Source organism: Serinus canaria, chromosome 2 (assembly GCF_022539315.1).
Source record: "Serinus canaria isolate serCan28SL12 chromosome 2, serCan2020, whole genome shotgun sequence".
Classification (NCBI taxonomy): Eukaryota; Metazoa; Chordata; class Aves; order Passeriformes; family Fringillidae; genus Serinus; species Serinus canaria.
In genome coordinates this window covers 99,311,902-99,334,966 of record NC_066315.1, presented here as the reverse complement: position 1 = coordinate 99,334,966, position 23,065 = coordinate 99,311,902, and the positions used below count along the sequence as shown (strand labels likewise).

General features: G+C 44.1%; 2 protein-coding genes across 6 annotated transcripts in view; one reads left to right on the top strand and one right to left on the bottom strand.

Moving 5' to 3' along the window:
* Positions 1-1,715: 1,715 nt before the first annotated feature.
* PRELID3A (PRELI domain containing 3A) lies at positions 1,716-12,681 on the top strand. 5 transcript variants are annotated; one of them, XM_050971682.1, is made up of 7 exons: positions 1,745-1,878; positions 3,712-3,934; positions 4,207-4,375; positions 4,665-4,754; positions 5,508-5,578; positions 5,673-5,775; positions 11,013-12,681. In XM_050971682.1, exons 3-7 carry the CDS (start codon positions 4,238-4,240, stop codon positions 11,124-11,126), a joined length of 516 nt encoding a protein of 171 aa, XP_050827639.1. In that variant the 5' UTR covers positions 1,745-1,878; positions 3,712-3,934; positions 4,207-4,237; the 3' UTR covers positions 11,127-12,681. The 5 variants fall into 5 exon arrangements, with proteins under 5 accessions (XP_009100171.1, XP_050827639.1, XP_050827640.1 ...); XM_009101923.4 differs by lacking the exon at positions 3,712-3,934 and having other exon boundaries at positions 1,716-1,878; XM_050971683.1 differs by lacking the exons at positions 1,745-1,878; positions 3,712-3,934 and adding an exon at positions 1,885-2,644.
* SPIRE1 (spire type actin nucleation factor 1) overlaps positions 11,788-23,065 on the bottom strand; it is a 132,588-nt gene continuing 121,310 nt past the window's right edge. The window contains exon 16 of the mRNA XM_030227158.2: positions 11,788-22,419. Within this exon, the coding sequence (XP_030083018.2) occupies positions 22,167-22,419 (253 nt within the window). The 3' untranslated portion in view covers positions 11,788-22,166. The remainder of the gene's footprint in view (positions 22,420-23,065) is intronic.

Sequence of the window (23,065 nt, the reverse complement as noted above, 5' to 3'; positions counted from 1 at the left end):
TTTGCTGCCAGGGCTGGTTTAGCCTGCAGCAGCGTTTTACAAAGCCTGGAGGTAGGAAATAAGGTAACCTGTCTCCTGGTTTTGCCCCATTATGTAAGGCATTTCATATCACTGTGTTTACTGTAGAATGAGTCTGTGCAAAGTCCTCTAGATGAACTCAGCGTTTGGCGTTATCACTGTTAAGGAAACATCCCAGTCTGATCATTCACAAGACTCTCTGTCACTCACATACCCAAGGCCAGAGACTTTCACTGATGGGACCAGAGCCCCTTTCTAGCAGGCAGCTCCAGTGCACCCCAGGTGCCCCACTTGACCCCCCTAACACAGTCAGGCCAGGATTCCTTTCTGGATCCACTCCACATTCCTCATGGCAGAGTCTCAAATGTCTCATTCCATAAAGCAATTTATTCATGGTGCAGTAACACAGAAACAGCCCCAGCTCATGCCTCTGAGAAGGGAGCCCAACAAAGGAACCCCCAGCTTTTATACCCCCACAGACCAAGCCACATGCAAACCTTGCTCTTACTCATGAGTCTTCGCTCCTGCTGTGTCTTCCAGTGTCCATTCACCTGGCTGGCACCACCAAAAGGTTAGCAGTTCATGGCCTCTTGTCACAGGCTCCCACTGAGAGCTGCACCTACATCTCCATCTGCAGCTTGCAAACCAAGCTACTGCCCCATGTGTATTCCTCAACAATGACTTCATCCCTGGGCACAGCCCTGCAAATGATGTCCCTGTCTATCACCCCCATAGCTGTTTTTAGGGTATTTAATCAAAACTCCTGGTTTAATTAAACCAAAACACCGGTAGCTCACAGAATCCCAAAATCACAAAATGGGAAAGGAAGGGACCACAGTGACTAATCGGGTCCAGCCTCCCTGCTCAACCAGGATCATCCCACAGCACATGGCACAGAGTTGCATCCAAATGGTTCTTGAGTATCTCCAGTAAAGGAGACTCCACAGCCTGTCTGGGCAATCTGTTTCAGTGCTTAGTCACCTACACAGTAAACAAGTTCTTCCTCACTTTCAGTTGGACAGAGCTTCTTGTGCATCAGTTTCTGCCTGTTGCCTCTTGTCCTAATGCTTGGCACCACTGAGCAGAGCCTGGATCCATCCTCTGAGCACCCCTGGCTCTAAATACATATAAACATTGATGGAGTCCTCTCTCAGCCATCTCTTCCAGAGGCTGAACAGGCCGAGGTCCCTCAGCCCTTCGTCTCTCATGAGAGACGCTCCAACTCCATCATATTTGCAGCTCTCCACCAGACCTGCTCCGGGAGCTCGACCTCTCCTTGGCACTGAGGAGTTGATGGTGAAGGTTGGTTTGTGAGGACCTGGGGAACAGCCAGCCAATGGTAATACAGAAGTGCTTTCTCAGGTTGCACCTTTCCAGCGTAAACTGGAAGAGGAGGTTTAGGCTGGATAGCAGGAAAAAGTTCTTTACATAGAGGCTGATTGAGCACAGCACCAAGCCTGACAGAGTTCGAGAAGCGTTTGGATAATGCTGTCGGGCACGCGGTGTGAGTCCTGGGGCTGTCCTGTGCAGGGCTACGAACTGGACTTGGATGATACCTGCGAGTCGTTTCCAGCCCGGGACACGATGACACCGGGCCTGGCCGGCGCGCGCTCCTGCGCATGTGCGCTGCGTCGCCTCTTCAACGGGCGCGGGTGGGGCGGGGCGGTGACGTAAGAGCGTGACGCGCGCGCCGGCCCGGGCACGCCCCCGCGCCCCTCCCGGCGGCCGCTCGCGCTCGCCGGGCCGGCGCGAGGCTGTCAGTCAGCCGGGCTCCGCCGCCGCGCGCCCTGCTTACCGCCGAGCTCTGAGGGACACACGGGGAGCGGCCATGAAGATCTGGAGCTCGGAGCACGTGTTCGGGTGAGGGGGCCGTGCTGGGGGGTGCGGAGGGTTCGACGCGACCCCGGAGCTTCACCGAGCCGGGCCGTGCGGGGCGAGCCGGGTCCCGCCGGGGTGACTGCGGAAATGGGAATGCTGCGGACGCGGCCCTAGGAGGAGGGAGGCCGGGAAGAACGGGCTTCGGTGGTGCCGGTCCTGCATCGTGTCGAGCTGCTTCCTGCGCTGCCGGACCCTGCGCCTCGGCTTCTCCTGTGTCGGGAACAGCATTCCAACAGGATGGAGTGGTAGAGCTGGCCCCACAGCGTGGCTTGATGAAGGGCTGGGTGTTTAGGAAAAATAACTTTCACATGATAACTAAAAATAAATCCCAAACTACTGATGTAGCCTATGATATATTCCAAGAGGTGTGGACAGAGTGACGGTGTCTCAGCCTCAGGTGTGCCGCGGTGTGCCCAGCAGCCAGCTCTAAGTGTGCTTTCCATCAGCGCAATTTCTGCACGGAACGCGGTTCTGGCCCTCCGCTTCCACCTCCGCCTAACGAGGAAGCGACAGGGAAAAGTATCGGGAGCTGTGTGGCGAGCTGTCCCGGGGAGCTGGCTCCGCAGGGCCCGTGCAGCTCGGGCAATGCCATCGCCGGTGATTCCTCTGCTACTGGTGTTCCAAAAGTCTTGAGGCCCGAAGAGCCCCGGCGGTGATAGTTCTTGACATATTTACAAAATATCCCAGACGTGTTGCTCTGAATTTCTTTAATTAGCTCAACAGAACTGAATTCCTTGCACTGATGCAGGTACTCGGTGCTCTGCTTCAGCATTGGTCTGGCCTAAGCGAACTGTGGTTTCTAGCAGGAAATATCAGGCAGAGGCTGCTCGAGCATGACACAACTCCCGAGTTTGAGATGAGTATCTGTCACCTAGGGAATGCAAAAGCTATTTTTATTTGACATTTTCTCATAAAGTTCTGTATTAGAACATCCACATTTTATGGCGTAATGTGTGTGGGTGTAGGTAGTTCATTTGAATGGCTAATAAAATGTTGTTGTGCCTTATCAGATCTCTGACTCAGTCCCTTAGGGACATTTAACAGAATTTTGTCATTTTCAGTTTGGTTATCTTTTGTTGATGGAGGTGTAAAGTCACCAAAGATGGAACAAGGAGCAATCCTCCAGCTCTCCTTCTGCTGCAGGAATTGAGGGCTCTTATTTTTCCTGCATGCACCAGTACAGCTTTCTGACACTTTTCATGTTAGAAAAATAACTTATTTTTCTGACTTTCTGTTTGTTCTTGTAGTGCTGTACTGTCAGTGCCTTTCTGTACCAGTCTATTTTAAGACTAAAATAAAGTCCATTTAGGGCCCCAAGTGCAACTCTTAAGTACAAGTTGGCACCCCTAAGCCTTCTTAAGTTAGATGCCAATTGTTGAATTTTTAAACATACCTTTAAGGCTTTAAGGCCATTATGTCAGGACAGTTAGTTATTCTGAATATAGAAATAATTAGGGACAGAATTTCTCTGTTGGATCAAGTCCATGGTTTCTGTAGCCTCCTGTGAAGGAGCTATTTCAGAAGGAAATAGCTGAAGTACCTGAAGTGCTGTGTGGACAGTCTGGCCTTGCATAGCAGGCCAGCTCCAATCCCAGGAATCTAGGGTTATCAAACTTTGTTTTGTAAAAACAGTTCTGAGAAAAGTATCCATAAGTGGAAATCATGCTAACAAACTGCCTGAAGCAGTAGTGTAGGTGCAGACGTCAGGCTGTGAACTGGTGGGGTTTCTAAAAATCTGTTTCTTTCACAATCATCCTTTTTTTAGTAGAATTTAATTTCACTTTGCTTTTTCTTTTTTTTTTTTTTTTTCTACAGGAAGGAGCAGAAGCTAGTGATGTCCTCTTTAGTTTATTTGGTATGCTTAGAATTACAGAAAATTTTGTGGTGGAGTGAACTCCTGGAGGTCATGTAGTCTAGCCCTCTTCTCCAAGCAGGGCAAGCTTAAGTGTTAGGTGAGGTTGCTTTCCTGGTGGCTTTCTGGAATGAGCTGAAATTTCCACCATCTCTGTGGGCACTACTTGGAATGTCACTTGTAGCAGTGAGTGACTGTTGCTCTTTGCCTTCATTTTTCTTAGTCTTGCATTAATAATTCCTTGCATCAGTCTGGAGAGAAGAATTTTTTTTTTCTTCTGTTTTTGTATCAGTATTGCCTTTCCAAGCATAACTGTATTCCAAAGGGACTTCTGGGAGTTGTGAAGCTGCACAGCCTGTACCATATTGCACAACCTATAACTTGATTTAGTATCATGTGATTACTTGCAATTCAATACAAAATACTTACAGATACTCTCACCTCTTCCTTCCTCACAGGCATCCCTGGGATACTGTGATCAAAGCTGCTATGAGGAAGTACCCCAACCCCATGAATCCCTGTGTGGTAGGAGTAGATGTCCTCGACAGGAGCCTGGATAACCAGGGGAGGCTGCATAGTCACCGTCTTCTCAGCACAGAGTGGGGATTGCCCAGTATTGTCAAAGCGGTACATTTTTGTAGCCTTCATTCTTTATTAAGGGTGTGATCCCTTTTATGTCATCCTGTGAATTGGAGCTGACTTCGAAGTAAAAGCTGAAATTTGTGTGTGTCTGTAAATGCCTTCCAGGCTGGTCTGTGTCATGCTCTGGGCTGATACAATCTAGACAATGAAGTCTCACCACTGATCACAATCCTCTGATATCCATGGATTTCTATTTATTTGAGAACTTGGCACTTATGTGTTTTAAGGTTCAGTTTGTTGGATTTTGGTACTTAACATTTTTTTTCCCCTTCAGATATTAGGAACAAGTAGAACTTTGACTTACATAGAGGAGCATTCTGTTGTAGATCCAGTGGAAAAGAAGATGGAGCTTTGCTCAACTAATGTGAGTGGTGGCTTAAGAAGTTTCTGACAATTAGTTCTGGAAGTTGGATGTTTTGCTCTTAACATTTAGATTAGGAGTGTAGCTGTGTCTTTCATTGGAGGCAACAATTTAGAGGTCTTAATCAGTGTCCTAGATGACTCTTTTTCCCTCCCCTTTTTCTTCTCCAAATTTAATACCTCATCATCAAACATTTGGGATTCTGTTTTAATGTAAGATTCTCAGAATGCATGTAAAATAGTTTGACTTTTAAATGAATGAGTTCTGTCATTTCCAACAAAAGCTTTAATGTGAAATGCCTTTTTTCATAGAATGTGAATGAAGCATTGTGCTAAATTTTGGTATCCTGGTAACTCATAAATCTCAGATTTAACATGTGGCTATCTGTAGGAGAGTCTTGTCTCTGTACAAGAGGCCTTGTCCTTCCTGAATATTAACTTTCTGTCTAATCCAGGTGGTGCTGTGGGGGTCTGGAAGAGCCTCTTTTAATCACTGTCCATAAATCAGACTCGACATTCAGAGAAAGCTGTTGGTGCTCTGTCCTGTGAATGGGAACTTTGATATAATTATATCAAGAATAGGAGAAGATGAGTCACCCTTCATGGGTCTTTTTATTGACTGTGTTCTGGGTTTTATATTCTGTGTACAGTATTTTGACATTAAATTGAGTGTTCTGGTATTGAGTATTGACTGCTGCTGATAACAGAAAAATGAAAGGTGGGAAGTGATGATTTCAGCTCTGTTTTTGTTCTTAAGATTACACTCACAAACTTGGTGTCTGTTGACGAGAGACTGGTTTACACACCTCATCCAGAAAACCCGGAAAAGTAAGTAGGGAAATTTGTGTGTGTCTTTCTGTCTAGGAGAAAATTTGTTAGTCCAGTTCAGCTTAGGTGTTAATCTTTCCTTATTCCCTTACAGGACTGTGCTAACCCAAGAAGCAATTATTACTGTTAAAGGCATTAGCTTGAGCAGTTATCTGGAAAGCTTGATGGCAAATACAATATCTTCTAATGCCAGAAAGGTATGTCTTTATTCAGTTTTCTCCCTCTCTTCCCCACCCAATCACTCTTTCTATTGAAATAGTGATTGTCAATGGTGTGTGTTGAATGTTATATTTAATTTCTCTAGATTTTGTGCACAGTGTTTCAGGAGTTTTTTAATAGAACCTCAGCAACCTGTTTCTGAGCATTAGTGCTAGTAGAAAATGTAAATTCACTTTCAGCCTTTATAATGTGGATTTGTCAGTTAATACCAGCATATTTTCTATGCTGCTTTTGTCAGTTGTTCCAGTTCATATCCATTATTGAGCAGTCTCCTTTCCTTTGGCTTAAAGTAATTTAGTGTAAACAGAAGCATATTCTCTGAGGTGAGACTGTGCTGGCTCACCTGGGTAACACTGCACTGACTGCTCTGCCCTGTGCTTGCTTTTTCTATTTTGCCTGCAGCCATGGAGCTGCTCTTCAGCACAGGCAGAGCTGTAGGAGTGCTTATTTTTGAGCACTTTGTCCTATAGTTTTTTGGGGAAGAAATGGAGTTGCTAGAGAAGCGTAGGCCTTGCTGCCGAACAGCAGAATGAATACTGTTAGGAGTTTGAGATTGTGTTCTGCATTGCTGGAGGGGTTCAGCACAATGGGAATCTGGCCCAGGTAACTCCTGCTTTGCCAGAAATCCTGTGCTTTGGCCACCCCTTCATCCTTGTTAGGGATGCTCCTTGACAAGCCAGTGTAAGCCAACTTGGTAGGACCAACTAGTTTAGAGAGGAGAAAGCCTCCTTTTCCACCGTTCTGTGTGCTTCTCCTAAGGTGAGAGGAAAACATGTGAAAATCATGGCATGGGGAAGGAGTGATGGATCATTTCTAGACACTGAAGAGTATCTTTACCTAGCTGGGTGCTCTCTGTTTTATGGAAGGTATTTCAGTTAAATTACAGTTCTGTTCTGATCTGGTTTCCATCTAAAAGTCTGTGTGGAGTGTATGTTCTTGAAAGAGAGGAACAAACCCTGGCTCACAACCAAATTTCAGGCTGACCCAGAGGTAGCAAAGCATTGTCTAGTTGGCTTGTGTGCCAGATCAGGTTAGGCACATTTAAAAATGCTGGCAAAGTTTCTCTTGAGGCATTGACTTCATTTACATATCTCTTTTGAAATCAGAGAAATCATAAATATTTCCTGGTACCTGTTGAGGTGTTGCCTGTGAGGGAGTTCAATTTCTTTTAAAGATTCTTCCATTCTGCCATTTTCAAGGAGCGCAGTGGCTTACAAGCTTTTTGCAAATCAGAAGGATCTTGTCCTGTGGATTTCACTGAAAAGTCTCTACAGATTTTGAACTTGGCAGGAATTTGTAATTGCTCTTACCAGCCCTTTCCTTGCTAACCAGTACCTACTGAGCTACTACTAGCACTTCTTGCATGCTGTGCTGTGCCTCTGTGCTCTCAACACCCCTCTTAAATTTCATGACAGTTACTGAAAAATGTTTTGTTGTTCTGAAGAAATAGGAATTATTGAGACTTTGCTCTGAGGTAGCAGTGGCAGGTGATGCATTATTATTTTTAATGACAATGAAAAAATAATTTGCTGTTTATTGTAAATCTTTTTGTGTTACTCTAGGGGTGGGATGCTATTGAGTGGATAATTCAAAATTCTGAAAGCGCTCTAAGCTAGCAGTTCTCCACACCTGCAGTTTGTACTAACTAGTGGTAATGCCAGCATTCTTCTTGGTACAGCATTTCAGCTTTCTAGCAAATATCTGCATGGACTGTTGTCACGTGGATTTCATAAATGACCCTGCATGTCTGTTTCACACACCTTGCATACAGGAATGGCAGACCTGTTCCTTGCACTGCAGTTGTGGAGGGTGAGCGTAGCACCAGTCCAGGCTGGATCCATGAACCCATGCTTGTGCCACTGGGCAGCCAGCGTGCTGCAGCCATGTGCCACACAGTCTTGCTTATGGCTTGAAGACTGCAGACAACTAGGGATGTGAGGAGTCCCTCCACTGAGTGTTTGATCTGGTCTTAGTTTCTGTGATTTCAGTATATAAAGCTGGTACCTAAAGAAGTTAATAAATTGGCTAGTGAGTGGAATTGGCTTTATAAAAATGGAACAGAACTCTGTTCTTAGGATATAAAATTGATTTCTTGAAACAGGTTATCTGGTAGGGCTAATGTTTTGCGTAACGGAATTGTATTTGCTTTTCTTCTGCCTAAGGAATAGTGTTGCCCTTCTGAGAAAAACTGTGCAAAGCTTGACGCTGTCAGGATGCCAGACTGTTCCTATTTTTCATTTGTCTTGTAGTTACATTCATTTTGGTAGTGACATGTCCCTTCAGTTATATAACTATGTACAAATCCAAGTTCAGGGTTGAGAAAACTGAGTGTATTTGCCTCTATGAGACCTCTGCAGATTGTTTTTCTTCCACTAGACAGTGTAGCCTGTTCCTGTCATTCCTGTATCGGCTTCCGCTTCAACCAATAAGATTTCTTAAAAAGCAGAAAATCCATTTTGCTGCTTTTCCTAGTTAAGAAAGTTTGAGAACCATGTGTGCCATGAGTGTTTGCTTATACGTTCTCATTCCACTACGCTTTTATGGCTGTTTTTCTGGAAAACATCAAGTACAAAGGCTCAGCACTTACCAGTCATTAAGCTCTACCAACAAATCTTCATATGCAGCGCTTGTTCTGCCAGCCACATCATGCTGCTGACACCTGCAAAAATGAATAACACAATGTGCATGCCTGGGGATGAGTGTGCTTGCTTAATGACTGACTGCAGAACTTGTTGTACAGTATGACACTTTATAGACAGTCCTCTGTCAGATTTTTCTGATAACTGGGTAGTTTCGTGGCACTTGGAGGCTTTGGATCTGGTTGAGATTTATACTTAGTTCCCTGTGCAGAATGTTCCTGGAGTCTTCCTTGCCAAAATCATGAGTTTATTCTTAGCTGCAAAATATGGCATATAGTGTATGCTAGTCTAAGGAGATATACACAGACCTAGGTACTTTCAAAAACTGGAGGAAATATCTTGGTGTTCCAGTTGAATGTCATGGATTTTTAAAATTAATTTATCTCATCCACAAAGATATCAAGTAAGAGACAATGATGTGATTGTTTCAAGTCAGGGTCTGAAAAGAATCTCATTGTTTTTCTACTGATTGTTTTCTATGGCCAGGGTGTTTTACCTTCTGACTAGTCTTCTTTGAGCAATATAACAAATGTAACATCCAAGCTGTTGCTGTCTCAGTTCTGTGTGCCTGTGTTACCTCAGAGAGGATATTTAAACTTGACTTTTAAAGGTCCAAATGCCGGCTTACTGAAAGATGATTCCCCCTCCCTGCCCCCCACTTCTTCCTTAGTGAGCACTCATCTTAGTTAATTCACTGGCTGGTTACAACTTGTTGCTGTACAGTAGCTTGCCCATGTCTGGGTGCTTTTATCTGTGCTTTGCTGGCATTCCCAGGTCTTGCACAGTCTGTGGAGAAGTTGGAAATTACTCCCTGCTGAAAAACAGTCACTTTGGTGCTCAAATAGAAGGAGCTCAGAAGTTAAGTCATCCCTTCTAAGGTCTTCTATCAGCAACCTGTACTTAAAGTGGACAATTTCAATTGTGCTTTCTTGAATATTATTAGTATCTTTTAAAGACATCTCTTGAACCAATTAACTTAGACATCCTAGTTCTTGAGGTAGTTTGGGGGGAGCTTAATCTCCCTTTCTGAGCCTTGACCAAGAGCTGAACACTTTATTGTGATACCTGGATGATTTTTTTCAGTTTAAGGACTGCCTGCCAGTGCAAAAGTAGCAATTAGTGTTTACTCTCTGAGTCCCTGGAATATGGAAAACCTAAAGAGAAACCAAGTCAGCCCTTCACTGACCTTAGTGAGTCATTTCAAGAGAGTCTTGAGATAACTGTACTCCTATTCACAGTAAAACTTAATTTCTTTTAATAGGTTACACTTTACACTCTAGATCTGGGCTTTTCATATAATTCCAGACTGATGTTTCTAGCCTGGCAAAAAAATCCTTGAAGTGTGTATGAGCTTTCTTCTGACATTCTTTTTTCCTTAGGTTTTCAAAGCTGCTTATGCAGATTCTTGTTCATGCTTAGTAATCTATAAAGGACAGCAGCAGGTTCTGGACGCTGTGATGTTTCTGTACACCTTTAATGAATACATCAAAATTAGCACATCACAGTTTGGAACAAAACGCTGTGCAGAGGAGGCCGTGCTTGTCCTTTCTGTCAATGTCTACAGAAGGCTTGAACACTGACAGTGGCTCTCCTGAACATTTATGACTTCTTGGGCTCAATCCTTTATCTCCAGAATTCTAAGCTTGGCCAGAGCCATGTGGCTCCCACTTACTGCTCTCCACTGTTTGTATTTCTTATTCTTAGTAGTGTAATAGGGGTGAATGTCTCTTGACTTCTCTCTAAGTAAAAAAAGGCCTGGTGTTCTCCATCTGATCCCATCTGCTTGCTTTGACAAAAGCTGCAATTCTGAGCTTGCAGAGTTCTAAAATCTTGGCTTTTGTTTAGTTAAAGCCTTTCTCTTTCTTGACTTCATTGTGCCACTGGCTGCATCTTGAGGTCATTGGGGTGCAGCTGCTAGAGTCTTCTTCAGGTGAAAGGTTTTTGCCAGGCTTGTTGCCCTGAGTTCTCCAGCTCTTACTGAAGCACTGGCTGTCAGTTCTGAGACTGAAGCGTTCCCATACCTTGATATAAATTGTGCAACTCTCAATTAGTTTGATTTAGCTGCTGAAAAGTTGCCATGTACAAATGTAAAATTCAGTGTGAGTCCACTTCTGAACTCTTGATTGGTATCAGATCACTTAGCTTCTACTTGAAAGAGCACTGGAAGACTTTCAGTGTCCTGGATCTTCTCAAAAACTTGCTATATATGTTGGCTAATAAAGCTGAGAACAGTACCTGGATTTTGCTATAATATTCTTTGGGTGGTGGGAGCAGCAAACAGCAAGACCAGCAATTCTCTTAGGTAAGGAAACTTGACTGCTGAATTAAGCCTTGTGCTACTGGCAGCTCACACCAGCGTTGCATTTGCTTCTGGCTTAGGGGTGAAGCAAATGCCTTTGAAGTGAAGTTTCCATAAGAAGATGCTAAGAAATTATCAATATAATCTGGTATCAAACTGTGCAGAGCATGGCATTGATTTTAAAACAAGTTTCATGTCTGACAGAGGAAGAACTATAGAAGCATGAGCAGTGGTGGTGTGTCTGTTCTGATCCTAAATCCTGGTATTTTTCTGGCAGGGCCGGGATGCCCTGGAGTGGGTGATCAGCAAACTAAACACAGAACTGGAGGAGCTGAAGTCCACGCGTGAGGGGATCAAACCAGCCATGGCAGCAGCGTCCACGGATAAATAAAGCCAAATATTGGGTTCACCAAATAAAACCAAGTAACTGACAGAAAAGTCTTACTCTGCAGACTGCTCTGTAGAGCTCCCTCCCAAGGCTGATCTGCAGAGATTTTGTCCATTTATAAGAATACTGAATCAGTGGAAAAGTAACCTCATCCATCATCTCCACAGCAGCTCTTGTCTACAGAAGTTTAAACTGACCTCCTGCAGATGCTCTTTTCATTTGAACAATTTATGTTTAACACTGGAAACAAAATGTTTAGCACAAATTCAAAGCAGCCTAAATGTACCTTTTCAAACAAAGGTAGAGGCCATGTTATATTTACACCATCTCAAACTGAAAAGCTTGAAAAAAAAGCATGTGTGGGTGGGGTTAAGGGTTTTCTGTGTGAACTTTTGTTCTGTAAAGGGCTGATAGGTCCTAGAGCACTGAATTTTGTCTGGTTTGTAATCTGATAATGTCTTATGGCCAGTTAAAGGGAACTACATGAGTCAGAATGTGATACTATAGAATCTGATATTTATCTAGAGGATCATCTTGAAAGGCTACATCTTCTAACTAACTCTTCTTAGGTGCTGCCTGAACATGACACACAGATACTTTACCTCTTAGATGTTTGTATCCAAACAAAGATAAAGTTTCTATTGATGTTAATAGCCTAAAATAGTTTTTCTGGTGGAAGAAGGGTATAATTTATTTTCTTATTTATTAATTTTTCCTCTTTCCTCCCTTCCCTGTGGGGACAGGGATTACTTGAAGGTGCTGAAAAATACTTACTTATCTCTAAGAAGGGTATTTGTAGGCTGCTGGAATTAAGAAACTGTGCTGTTCCACTGGTCCTTGCTCTTCACATCACATCTTAACTGAGGGAGAAATTGATGCAATAACCAGAAGAGTTGAAATGAGAAATGAGCAGAAAATTTTAAATCCAAATGATAAGGTTTCATAAAGAGAAACTTTTAATTTCCTGAGTGGAGAAAAGAAGAGTACAAGAACCACAAATGGACTCTCGTTTCTAAATACTTTCTGTTAACTACTGACTACCAGTGTAACTGAACCTTTTCAACTCTTTTCCACATGGGTACAAAATGGTTTTAAAATCCTCTGAAATGCTTCTCATTATCTGGAAAAATACTCCAACAGCTGCAGAAACTTTCCTATTAAATATGCATAAATATATATTGGCAATGACTCTAGCCTTGTCTGATGTTTACAGAATTGTCATGTTTGGTCCAGATGTAGTATATATTTCTCTGACAGGACCCTCTGTTAGGGCATTTTAACTTATTTCTTGGTGTGCACACAAAGTGAAACAAATGTTGCAAGGATGTTTACTTGTTCAAGTGGCAAGCATGTGCTCAGGAAGCTGTTAAAGAGCATGAGTAATTTCTGAAAAAATTGAAGAGTAAAATGTTGGTCACTGTTTTGATCTGATAATTTTAAAGTGTTTGTAGCTTAAGAGAGTTTTCAGCATTTATATTCTGGTTGGTTTGAAAGTAAACTTTAATTTGGGTGTAACTAAATTACATGATCTTAATGAATAAACCTACTTTAAAAAATATGTCTATTAGTTGAAAGCAGTTAAATGAATAGCAGATATTTACATTGCTCTTTTTATGTGGACTAAAGCCCTTCCTATTTTGGAACAGAAACTTAGAGCTTAAAGCAGCCCATGTCTGGAAAATAAGATGGATGGCTTTGGTGAAGGTCAGTTGTTGTCCCCTTTTCAGGAGTGACATCACTCCTGGGTGAGGAACACAGAAGATGTTCTAGTTCCTGGTGTTGTTCTGCTAGGCAGGGGAGTGCAGCTATGGCAGAGCTCTGCACAAAAAGAGCTCTGCCATAGCTGCAAAGGGAAAAGTTGGTGATGTGTGTACATTTGAAAACCTGTGCTGCAGCATTTCCATACATGCCTGCTGGAGGGATGAAAACATGACTGTCAGCAGGGGTAGGAAAGCCTTGGGAGAGGTTCATGTATTGCTTTGGTATGGGAGAAGAGTTGTCTAAAGGTGCTCCTTGCATCAAAAATGAAATATTTACTTAGTGTTGTCTTACGGCCGGCTGACCTGTGCATAGCACTTCCCGCTCTGGCTTCCACAAAAGTCACCACCGGCTCTCTGGAGCTGAGCTCCTCTGCCACACCCTCGGGTCAGTGCCAATTACAGGTCAGGTACCCGGATTACTTCTTGACACTTTGTTTCCTTCTTGCAGGAACTAATCCCTGTCTGCTTCTTTCCCTATCTCCTTTCTGTTTTGTTCCTCCCTGGTTTTGGGCTGCTTTCACTCCACCATTTCCTCCCACTTAGGAAGTATGTGGCTAAATGCTTGGTTTTCCAATCTACTTGCTGTTTCACTGGCCAGGCATCAGCACCTTTCCTACTTGTGCTCAGTCCTTTCCTGTTTTTCTCTAGGCTAAAGGAGAGTGGAGATGCTTTGAGTAGGAAAGAACCAAATTTCTTCTGGAAGCCTGTTCTGTCACTTGGCTCCCTCTCATCTTAGGGGTAGGTGCCTGTTGTGTATCCATGGGATTATTGATCTTCCTGTGGCTGTTCATTTTGCCAGTGTGTACAAAGGACCTTGCAGTGGGTCACACAGGAACCAGGTGTGCTCCAGTGTTCAGCAGATGAAATGGTTCTTAATTTCCAATAAGCTTTCCTGGGCAGTTTTTACCCTGTTCTCTGTCCTTATTGTTGGTGTATGGGGCTTCAATCCTTCTCCCTTGGCCATGTGACTGGTCAGATTGATGGGATCTGGTGGGATCTCTAGCTGTCTGTGCTGTGCATAACACTGATTTTGAAGCATCTCAATTCCCATTCCAGTTCTCAGACTGTTATAGACTGAGTTGGCCCTTGAGGCAAAAAAACCTCCTGCCTTTGGAATTATTTTCATTCCTCCCTAGAGAAATTCCTCTATCTTCTCTTTCTTTACTAGAAATGGCTAAAAAATATTTCTGGAGTTGGTTTTATGTCTCATGCATTGGCTGAGGCATCTCAAAGACAGAAAGCTACATGTGAGGGAAAGTGTTAGGCTGCTTGTGGGAGCAGCAGAGTGCAGCTTTTTGGATTGCAGCAGAAGGAGGAAAAGGGATACATAGGAGGAAAAAAATGTGTAGAGCAGAAATGGTGTAAAGTCAGAGCTGATTTACTTGGAGGGATCTTGAAGTGCTGGGGGCCAAGCAGAAGAAAGCTCAGAGCTTGTAACTTGATTAATAGGCAGCAAGTGCCATCTTGAGTAAGAATTCTGCACTTGGAGAGTTGAAAGTGGGACTGAAGTTGGGTGTTGTGAGAGGGAGGTTGTGTACAGCAGCTGTTCAAGCTGCAGTTCGGTGTTTCTCAGCTGCTAGGTTACAATTCAAGGGTGTGATGTAGGGAAGTGGTCAGATTTTAAGAATTTGGTGCCAGCACATCCGGTCTCCATGCTGGATAGAGTTGTGGCTGCTCTCCCCATCCCTACAGCTGCATCACAAGCACCTGCTGTGGAGGGAAGGAGCTGGAAGAGCTGGTTCCTGACTGCAGGGGAAGCAGCGGGGGGAGACAGCAGCAGTGATTCCCAGAATGTGGCAAACTGGGCACGTTGGTTCTTGGCCCTGAAGCATTTCAAGATGTTGAAGATCCCACACTCGAAATAGACTGGCTTCTATTTGACACTGGTTGATGTCTAGTTGTTGTGCTGGCGCAGGCTCATGCTAACAACAAAAGTATTGTCTTAAAACAGTGTAGTCAACTGGTCTGGTGTGTAATTAAATGGGTTGTTTAGACTATCCTTTCTTTTTCTTAATTTGGCCTTGTGCCCGTGTGAGTCTTCCATGTGCCCCCATGCTTCTTATTTTCTTTTTCTCCAGCAGGTCAGCAGGCATGCTGCAGGAAAGGACAGCAGGCAATCCTAGTGAAAGCTCCCACTTTAAAACTTTTCTTAAAGTAAGCAAAGGCATTGAGCTGCAGTGGGTGGTGTCGGGAACTGCCGCAGAGCACAAACCAGGCGCTGATGTACTGACAGTGTAACAACCTAGCACTGAGAAAATGACCAGCCCATGTTCCTTGATGAGACACTTCTCATTCAATCCTCAGGTGGAGCAGTGGTGGGTAGGCAACACCATCCCTGCTGCTGCACCTCCCTAGACTGAGAGCTGTGGAGGCCAGGGCTGTAAAGTGTCTATGTACCCTGTGGTGCTATCCAAAATAAATGCCATGTGCAGTTTTTCTGGGTGTGACTGTGGTAATATCTAACACACTGTTGGTTTTCTGAGAAAGCTGCAGAAAACCAATTTCCATTTATCTGTGCTGGGTAGGCAGCAGGATCCAGTACCAGTCTCTCTGGAGCTTGCTGTAAGCCACACATTGCTCAAAAGCTCTGCAGGGGTCCTCTGGGCCTGGGCTGGTAACTACATTTGGGACTGGCAGCTGCTTCATTTTGCATTAGAGCAGGAAAGACTCATCTAAAATCACTAGCCTTGACTTGTAAATAAGACCTTATTTATCTTATAAATTACCTTCTCACCCCACCAACACTACCTGCCACCTGTGAGAAACACGCAGGTTTTGGGCTAAGCCTTTTAATTGCAGCTCCAGGGAGGAGGTCATGCTTTCACTATGGATTTGTTCAGTGAGAAGGCATTTCTGTGAAACACAAGTCCTGCCCTTTTAATTTTTCCACAACTGAGGTGATTGATGATTGTATGATTCTCATTTTACCAGAAGGCACCTTCAAGTGAAATGTTCAGTAAAGGCTCCTAATGTGGGGCCCTGCTGGTACAATACCTTCTCTTTTACTTTGCTATAATTTTGTTTCTGACCTTGCTAAGATCTGCAGCAGCTAAAGCCCAGAGCTCTGACTGGCCAAAAAAATGTGGACCATAGCCTTGCCAGCTGTGCTCTATAGGAAAAGGTGCCCGTGGTCTTTACAGTTCCCTCAAGAAAGTGAGAGCAATGCAGTAATTTTAAAGAGCTTTTAATTAGTAACGCATGAACAAGAAATTGCATTTCAGTACCACATAACATGGAAACAAGCAGAAGACAGTTCTGTGGCCTGTTGCTGTTAAAGCTGATGCCCCTGGTGTCCCTGAAGATGCGCAGACGGTACATGCACAGTGACAGCACAGAAGCAGGGGGAGCTTGAAGGGGAAGGGTTTGTGCTTTAGGCCTGTTAAAGTGCACCTCCCGTTTGGGATTTTTTTTTTTTTTTTATTAAAGAAGGGGGTGAGGGAAATGGAACCAGCTTTAACAGAAATACAGCTCAAAAACCCTTCTCATTATCTTCATTTTGCTTTTGATTCACAGGTAGTGTAACCACCAGCCCTTCAAAAGGAACATGCCCACCTTAAATGTCTCAGCTGAAGCTGGGCCCTGAGAGTGCTGCCTCTCTATAGATCTGTGCCAGCTGAACTGGTGCTTATTTCCACCAAACTTTGAAAGCCTCCTGCAGGACTTGTATCAGCTCATGCCCATGTCCTTTAACTCTAGATTTAGCAGATTTCTGAACTCAGATTTCTGAAATCCAGTTTAAAAAATCCCACACTGCACTGTCTGGCCCAGGGCCCATCCTGCAAAAGCCAAAGCATTGCTGGCTCCCATTTCTTAGCACTGGTGTCACTGGTTAGAGAAATGCAGAGAGGACCTGAAGCTTAGTGGAAACACCTTCAGCTGCATTGGAGGGACCAAGAATATGTTTTTTTCATACTGAGTGCTCTTATGGGTTGGTTTTTTTACAAATCAAATATATCAATAATCAAACAGGTCCTTTTTATCTGTGAGTTTACAGTAGCAGCCTGGCACCTTGAAAAACTATCTGCTTACAGGTGTATTTTTTAATTAGCTGTAGTAAGGCCTATTCTGAAGGGTCTGTTCCAAAGGGCTGTCCCAAACATCTCGAAATGTTCTACAGAACCCATCTCGCTGCCCTGTGCAGACAGCAGCAGCTCCTGTTACCTCAGGACACAGAGCCTGAGCCACCTCACATCTGACACTCAGTTCAGGCAGGCCCTGCCACTGCAAAACAGCCTGACCGGGGAAGAAACTGGAACATTACTGAATTGATTTATTGCAAATAAACAAACTAAGCTACTACTGCATACAATTTGATGCCTGTTTAGCTCCTTCTCCTGATTACACCCCATGACATTTGTTGAGTGCTGACCTACCATAGAAAAATTCATTCACAAGTCTTTGCCTGTCAGAGTATTGTCAAATTTCACCTCTCTGGAATTTGTTTCACCTGGAAGTAGGGCTAATTGTTTTCAAGTACTGAAAGCAGATGGAAACTTCCACTGCAGGATCCTTTCAGCTCTGACACTGAGCACTCAGCTCTTCAGTAGCAGCTCTCAAAATTCTTTAAACAGTTTGTAACCACTTTAAAGTGTCTTTTTGCAGCTGGGGACTCTGGGACACAAAGCAGCTCTCAACTTGTGCCAGGGCAGCTGAGCAACATGGGCAGCTCTGGGATTTTTCAATGTCAAGGTGAGGGAACAGGGAAGGCCCCAGGCTGCCTCTGCTCTGGGCTGCAGGAGCTCACAGGTGCCACTCAGCACAGGGTTCTGTGCTTTCTGTGTCCCATCAGGCTGAGCTAATGCACCTCTGTCATGGCTCTCCTACAAGGAAGTTCTGGGGAATAGTAATTTCAGGTACCCAAAAAGTCTAAAACACAGTAGTAAAAATCAGACAGAAACAATGAAAGAGGTTTCTATAGATGGAATTGGTATTCATAAACATTCTCAGACTGGCCTTAAGATACACATACACAAAAGAAGAAATAAACCAGAGCAGCTCCAAGTTATTAACATGGCAACAGTATAAAATTTTCTGGTAACATGAATATAATCCATCTGCTGTAGCACCAGAGTGTGGAGTTGCAGCACCTTTCTCTCATGCCTGTGTGCTGTCACTGTTTCACAGATGAGACTGAGATGTAAGACAGACATTCCTAAGAGTTGTGCAGAGCTGCTGGATGAAGTAAAGCAGGAAGGTAGCAATCAGGAGTTTAAAGTTGGAGGTTCTAAATAAGTTTTAACCTATAGAGCATGCAGCCAGTAACGAACCAGTTAAGCTGATGCTGAGCTTGACTGGGGAAAAAGGGATGCTCAAGAGAGAGGAGAGAACGATGTAAGAGTTGTGATAATAATGTTCTCTCCACTTCTGGTTTAAAAACTAAACCAAATCCATCAAAAACCGCTCCAAAAGACTGTCAGCATTTCTCTCTCAATGATGAGGGAGGGATAGAGATTTCCCAAAGCCTGTATTACATGCAGGACAAATGTGCTGCCTCAGGTACAGCCCGCCAGTGTTGGAAAAAGCAGCCCACTGGTAACAGAGGGAGTTGGCTGCAGATGATGACAAGGAGTTAATCACATCACTGGGGTTACACAAGCAGTTTTTATTGCTATTCTAAAGGTACTTCAACAGGTTTTCATCCCTCATGCAGCCCAGCCAGTGTTCAGCTGTTATGCAATCATTTTTGTTAACAATTCTTTGCCAAAAGAAACATCTGACTGATCTTACAAAACTATAAAAGCATGAAAAAGAGAGAGACAGAACCTTTAAATCAGCTTCCCCATGAATAATTAACACAGACAAAGGTTATAATGGAAAGGCATTTTATTTTTACCAGGTAACACCCCTCCCTGTATAAAGGAAGTAATGGAGAAAGGGAAAAAAAACCCCAACAACCCCTCAAAACACTACTGTCACCATGAACACTTGAAAGGTCAGGTCTGAGAGCTGCAGCAAAAGCCTGCTCACATCTTCCATCACCACCGTGAGGCAGAGCTGGTTTTGCATTCCCCACAACCAGGTTCACATACAAAACAAGACTGATCCTGCCAGAGGTATTTTTAGCTCCTTGGATCTCCTATGATATATTTTAACAGACCTTGGGCATACTAATACAGCTAAAAAAAAACAAAACAAAAAAATTTTAAAATTCGTGGAACAGAGTTCACTGTGCTAGTGCTGCGTTCTTTTCAGCAGTAATTCACTCTAAGATGTGCAAACTGTATTGGGGGCTGAAAGCGTTAACTCTAATAAAAGATAACAGCCAACACACATATAAATAAGACTCGTTTCCTTTTTAAAACATCATGGGAAATTCAATTCCCATTTCATGATTGATGGAGACTTCCTAAATATTAATAAATATATTACAGATATTTACAAGCTTCTGATTTCCCCCTCCGACGCTGACGTGAAGTTCAGCCCGTAACTAGGACATGCTGGGCAGCACCACGGGGTGCTGGGCCAATGGCTGCAGTGCATTTGGGATGCTGGTGCAGGCAGGGAGGAGATGGAAAGCTAAAAATAGCCCCCTCTGCAGAGCCAGGCAACCAGCGAGCTGAGCTCCTTCAGGCTTCCCGCAACCAACCAAGCCGCTGCTTCTCTGCTCGGGGAATGAAATGCTGGGATAATGCGGAGCAACTGTGCCAGGGAGGAGCCAAGGGGAGAGGCAGCCCTCCACACCGTGTCTTCTGGAGCCTGCCACAGCACGTGTCAGCAGCTTGGAGGGTTTTTTCCAGGGAAAAAAGGGAGGTTATCCAGGCCCTGGCCCAGGGAAGCTCTGTGTGAGCAACAGGGTGCCATCTGTACAACCACTGCGTTGTTTTTCAGTGTTTGTGCCCTGCTCAGCACAGCAGAGCCTGCCCTGAGCCAAGGACTTGTGGGACTTCCGGGAAGGCACAGGCTGGATCACAAGGCTCTGCCACTGCCCCAAAGCCACCCCCGGACACTGCCAGAGTGGAGCAGGGCACAGGCATGAAAGACTTGTTTGCCTTTACATTCTTGGGAGCTACTTAGTCCTTCATCCTGCCTGCTCTACAACATCCCAAATTCCTCTCCAAGAGGAAAATTAATGTGCTGGATGCCCTGCACCTCAGTGGTTTGAGGACACCAGGGAAGCAGACTGTGAGCACAGGACTGTGCAACTGAAACGTGGCCGGGGCATCTCCATGAAAAAGTCCCGACAACAACAGGGCAGATGCAAAGTGAGATTTCCTGCATTTGTTTCTGTCTGGTTCCCCTGGTGCACTGTGCAGCAAACACATGGCCTGGTTTTGGCACAGAAACAAGAAAAAGTGCTGATGTGACTGAGATCAGGCAACCCTTACAGCAACAGCAGAATCTTTCCTACCAGCCAGCCTGTGCTGCTCCCCTGCAATCCTGCATCCCTATCCCATGCCAGTACTCCAGATGCCTTAACATGCAAGACACTTTTCCAGAGGTACCATGAGGAGAGGGCTGTGACACCTGACCTTAAATGGGACAGCAAGAAGGGAGAGTTAGCACTGAGCCCTGCTTTTCCTGTTTGCATTGGTTCAGAAAAAAATAGAAACTATTTCAATAGTTTCACATATGTGAAAATTCTCATTTTCCAAGGGAGCTTTTAAGAAAAAAATAAGGATGGCTGACTCCCTGGGAAGGTTTACAGAGACTTTTGCGTGTGCTTTTCAAATCAGCCTAAAAGAGACGATATGGATGGCTGCTCCAAAGGCTGCCAAATGGGAGCCAAGCAGCCCTGGTGCCTCCCAGCCTGGGCACTGTGCCTTGCCAGGGCCAGAGGGGCAGTCTGTCTCTTGGGTTTTTTGGACAGAGGAAGCTGTTTTGTATAATACACCTTTAAAATTATGTTATGGAAGTCCAGTCCCAGCGACTTTGGAGCAGTTCTGAGGTATCTCTCATTAACTCGAAGAATAGAAATGTTAATAAATAGATCTGAAACTTTTCTGCTATGTCATTCTATAATACACTGCTATATAGATATTAAATATGCCTCAGGGTATTAAAAAAATTATGAAAAAAGTTACAGTAGCTGATTTCAAGTATTAATAACTTGGCTATGTTAGCTTGTTTTTAAATACCAAAAAGATCTGGCCCCAAATTATTGACTAAACTCTGGCTATGACTGAATTAAAAAAAAAAAAAGTATTTTGAATATAAAAAAAAGTGCAAAAAAGCATGAGAAGTCAGTTAACGTTGTAAAACTTCTAAACAATTAGTCTAGCACTCCCTTGTGAGTGAATTAAAAAGGGGGAAAGAATGAAAAAAAGATTAAAGAAAAAAATGAGATCGCTCCCAATCTGAGAGAGCGCTGTCCCAAATTTCAGCCAAACACGAATTTTTACAGCCAAGTTATAAACCCCAGAAAAAATGGGGCTACTAGTGGATATGCTGTCAGACAGAACTATAGCAGTATCTGTGTGCTCCATTATAATACAAATTTACACCTTACTCACTGCTTTCTCTGAGTAACCACAAGAACAATTTTACAGGTATTCAGTTAAAATTAGAAGCCTCCCTTATTTCCCATCCTCCCCATAAACTGTACAACTTTGTCTACTACTAAAATTCACTGCTACTAGTAGTCGTTATCATACATTCAAGATAGAAAGTGAACAACTAAAACCTGCTCAGGAGTCACTCAGAAGGACACTAAGGCTTAAGAAGTACAGCAGCTCAGGGCTGTGACCAACCACACGGGCCAAGAGCTTTGTCACCTGCTTTGCCCCAGGGCGCTGACACTGACAGAGTCCCGTGCTGAACCCTGATCTCAGAGCAACCAAATGGGTCAAAGGAAGATGGATCTCACCAGAGCTGCTCACGCTGGGTGCCTGCTCTGCGACGCAGCCCTTGGCTGCCTCAACAAGGGTGGGAATGCAGCAGGACCTATTGTTTGCTAGTGTGCTAACGCTGACACTGTGCTAGAGCTGGTTCTCCACCAGACACCTGCTCTCAGCTCATCTCCTGAAAAATGATTCAAAGCATGGTTAAGAAAAGACTGAAAGCGAGAAAAGGCTTTCTCATTTTGACACACACCTACGAAAGAGGCAGCAATTCCCAACTATTGATTTTCTCCCAGTGCAAGCAGCTGCCGTGCCGCGGATCGCCCTGCACAGATCCAAACACAGCGCTCTGTGCCTCCGGGAGCTGCTGGAGCAGGAAATCCTGGGAGCGAAGGCAAACCCAAGCCAGTCAAGTGAACGAAGCAACGGGGTGACAATCCGGATCCGGTGACCTCGCTGATGGATGATGACCTCATGGAGATGAAGCAAAGCAGAAGGCACGGGGCTCAGATCTCATTGATCGTCCTTTCCGAGGGGCAGTACTCCGAGGTTCCTGGTGAGGACATGTAGAAGGACTGCGTTTTCCTTTTTAACCTGGCTCGCTTGTTGGCCAGGGATAGGCTGCGCCGGCTTGAGTTGATGATTTCTGAGATGAACTTCTTGCAGTCCACGCAAACCTCCATTGTGCTCCAGTCCTCCATTAATTCTTTGGGAAACTCTTCGTGCGACTTATCCACAGACTTGGACCTTGAGGTCAACCTGAAAGGCAAAAGAGCAGGATCTGTCACAGTATTTGTCAGCTTGACTGTAGGCCCCAGAAAAAAAATCACATCAGAAAGTTCTGGATTTAAATTTTCCTTCCTCCTGTCCCAAATTACTCCAAACACTGGAGAGGACAGCTTCTGCCTGGATTGGCAAGATTGCAGGGTAACTGACTGAAGGCGTGTGTATTTACATCCTGGCAAAAACAACCTCGCTAGTAACTAAAAATAGCTGATGTTTTTGGCTAATTTACACAGCACCATAGCAATGGTGATCTGTGCAGAGGGTTTATACAGCAGATTCCCTCAAAAAGGAGCATTTCTTTTATATTTTATTAGCTTTGACAACCATCTATGTATAAGATATAAAGCCAGTAGTATTAAAGTGAAAAAAAAAAAGAAAATTGGAGTAAGAAAAATTAGGGGAAAAGAAGATAAATCTATGCACTAGACATCATTGAATTCTCATTCAGTGGCTGATTTCAGCCTGTGAAATTTATCTCCAAGGAGTCCATTCACACCAGAAAAAGACATGTTAAAATACAGTTGTCCTGGACTCTCATTATTTTGCAGCTGTAATGTGAAAAAGGTTTAAGACACTGTTAGGACACTGTTAGGCTTCAGGAAAGTTACTACAGGCATTA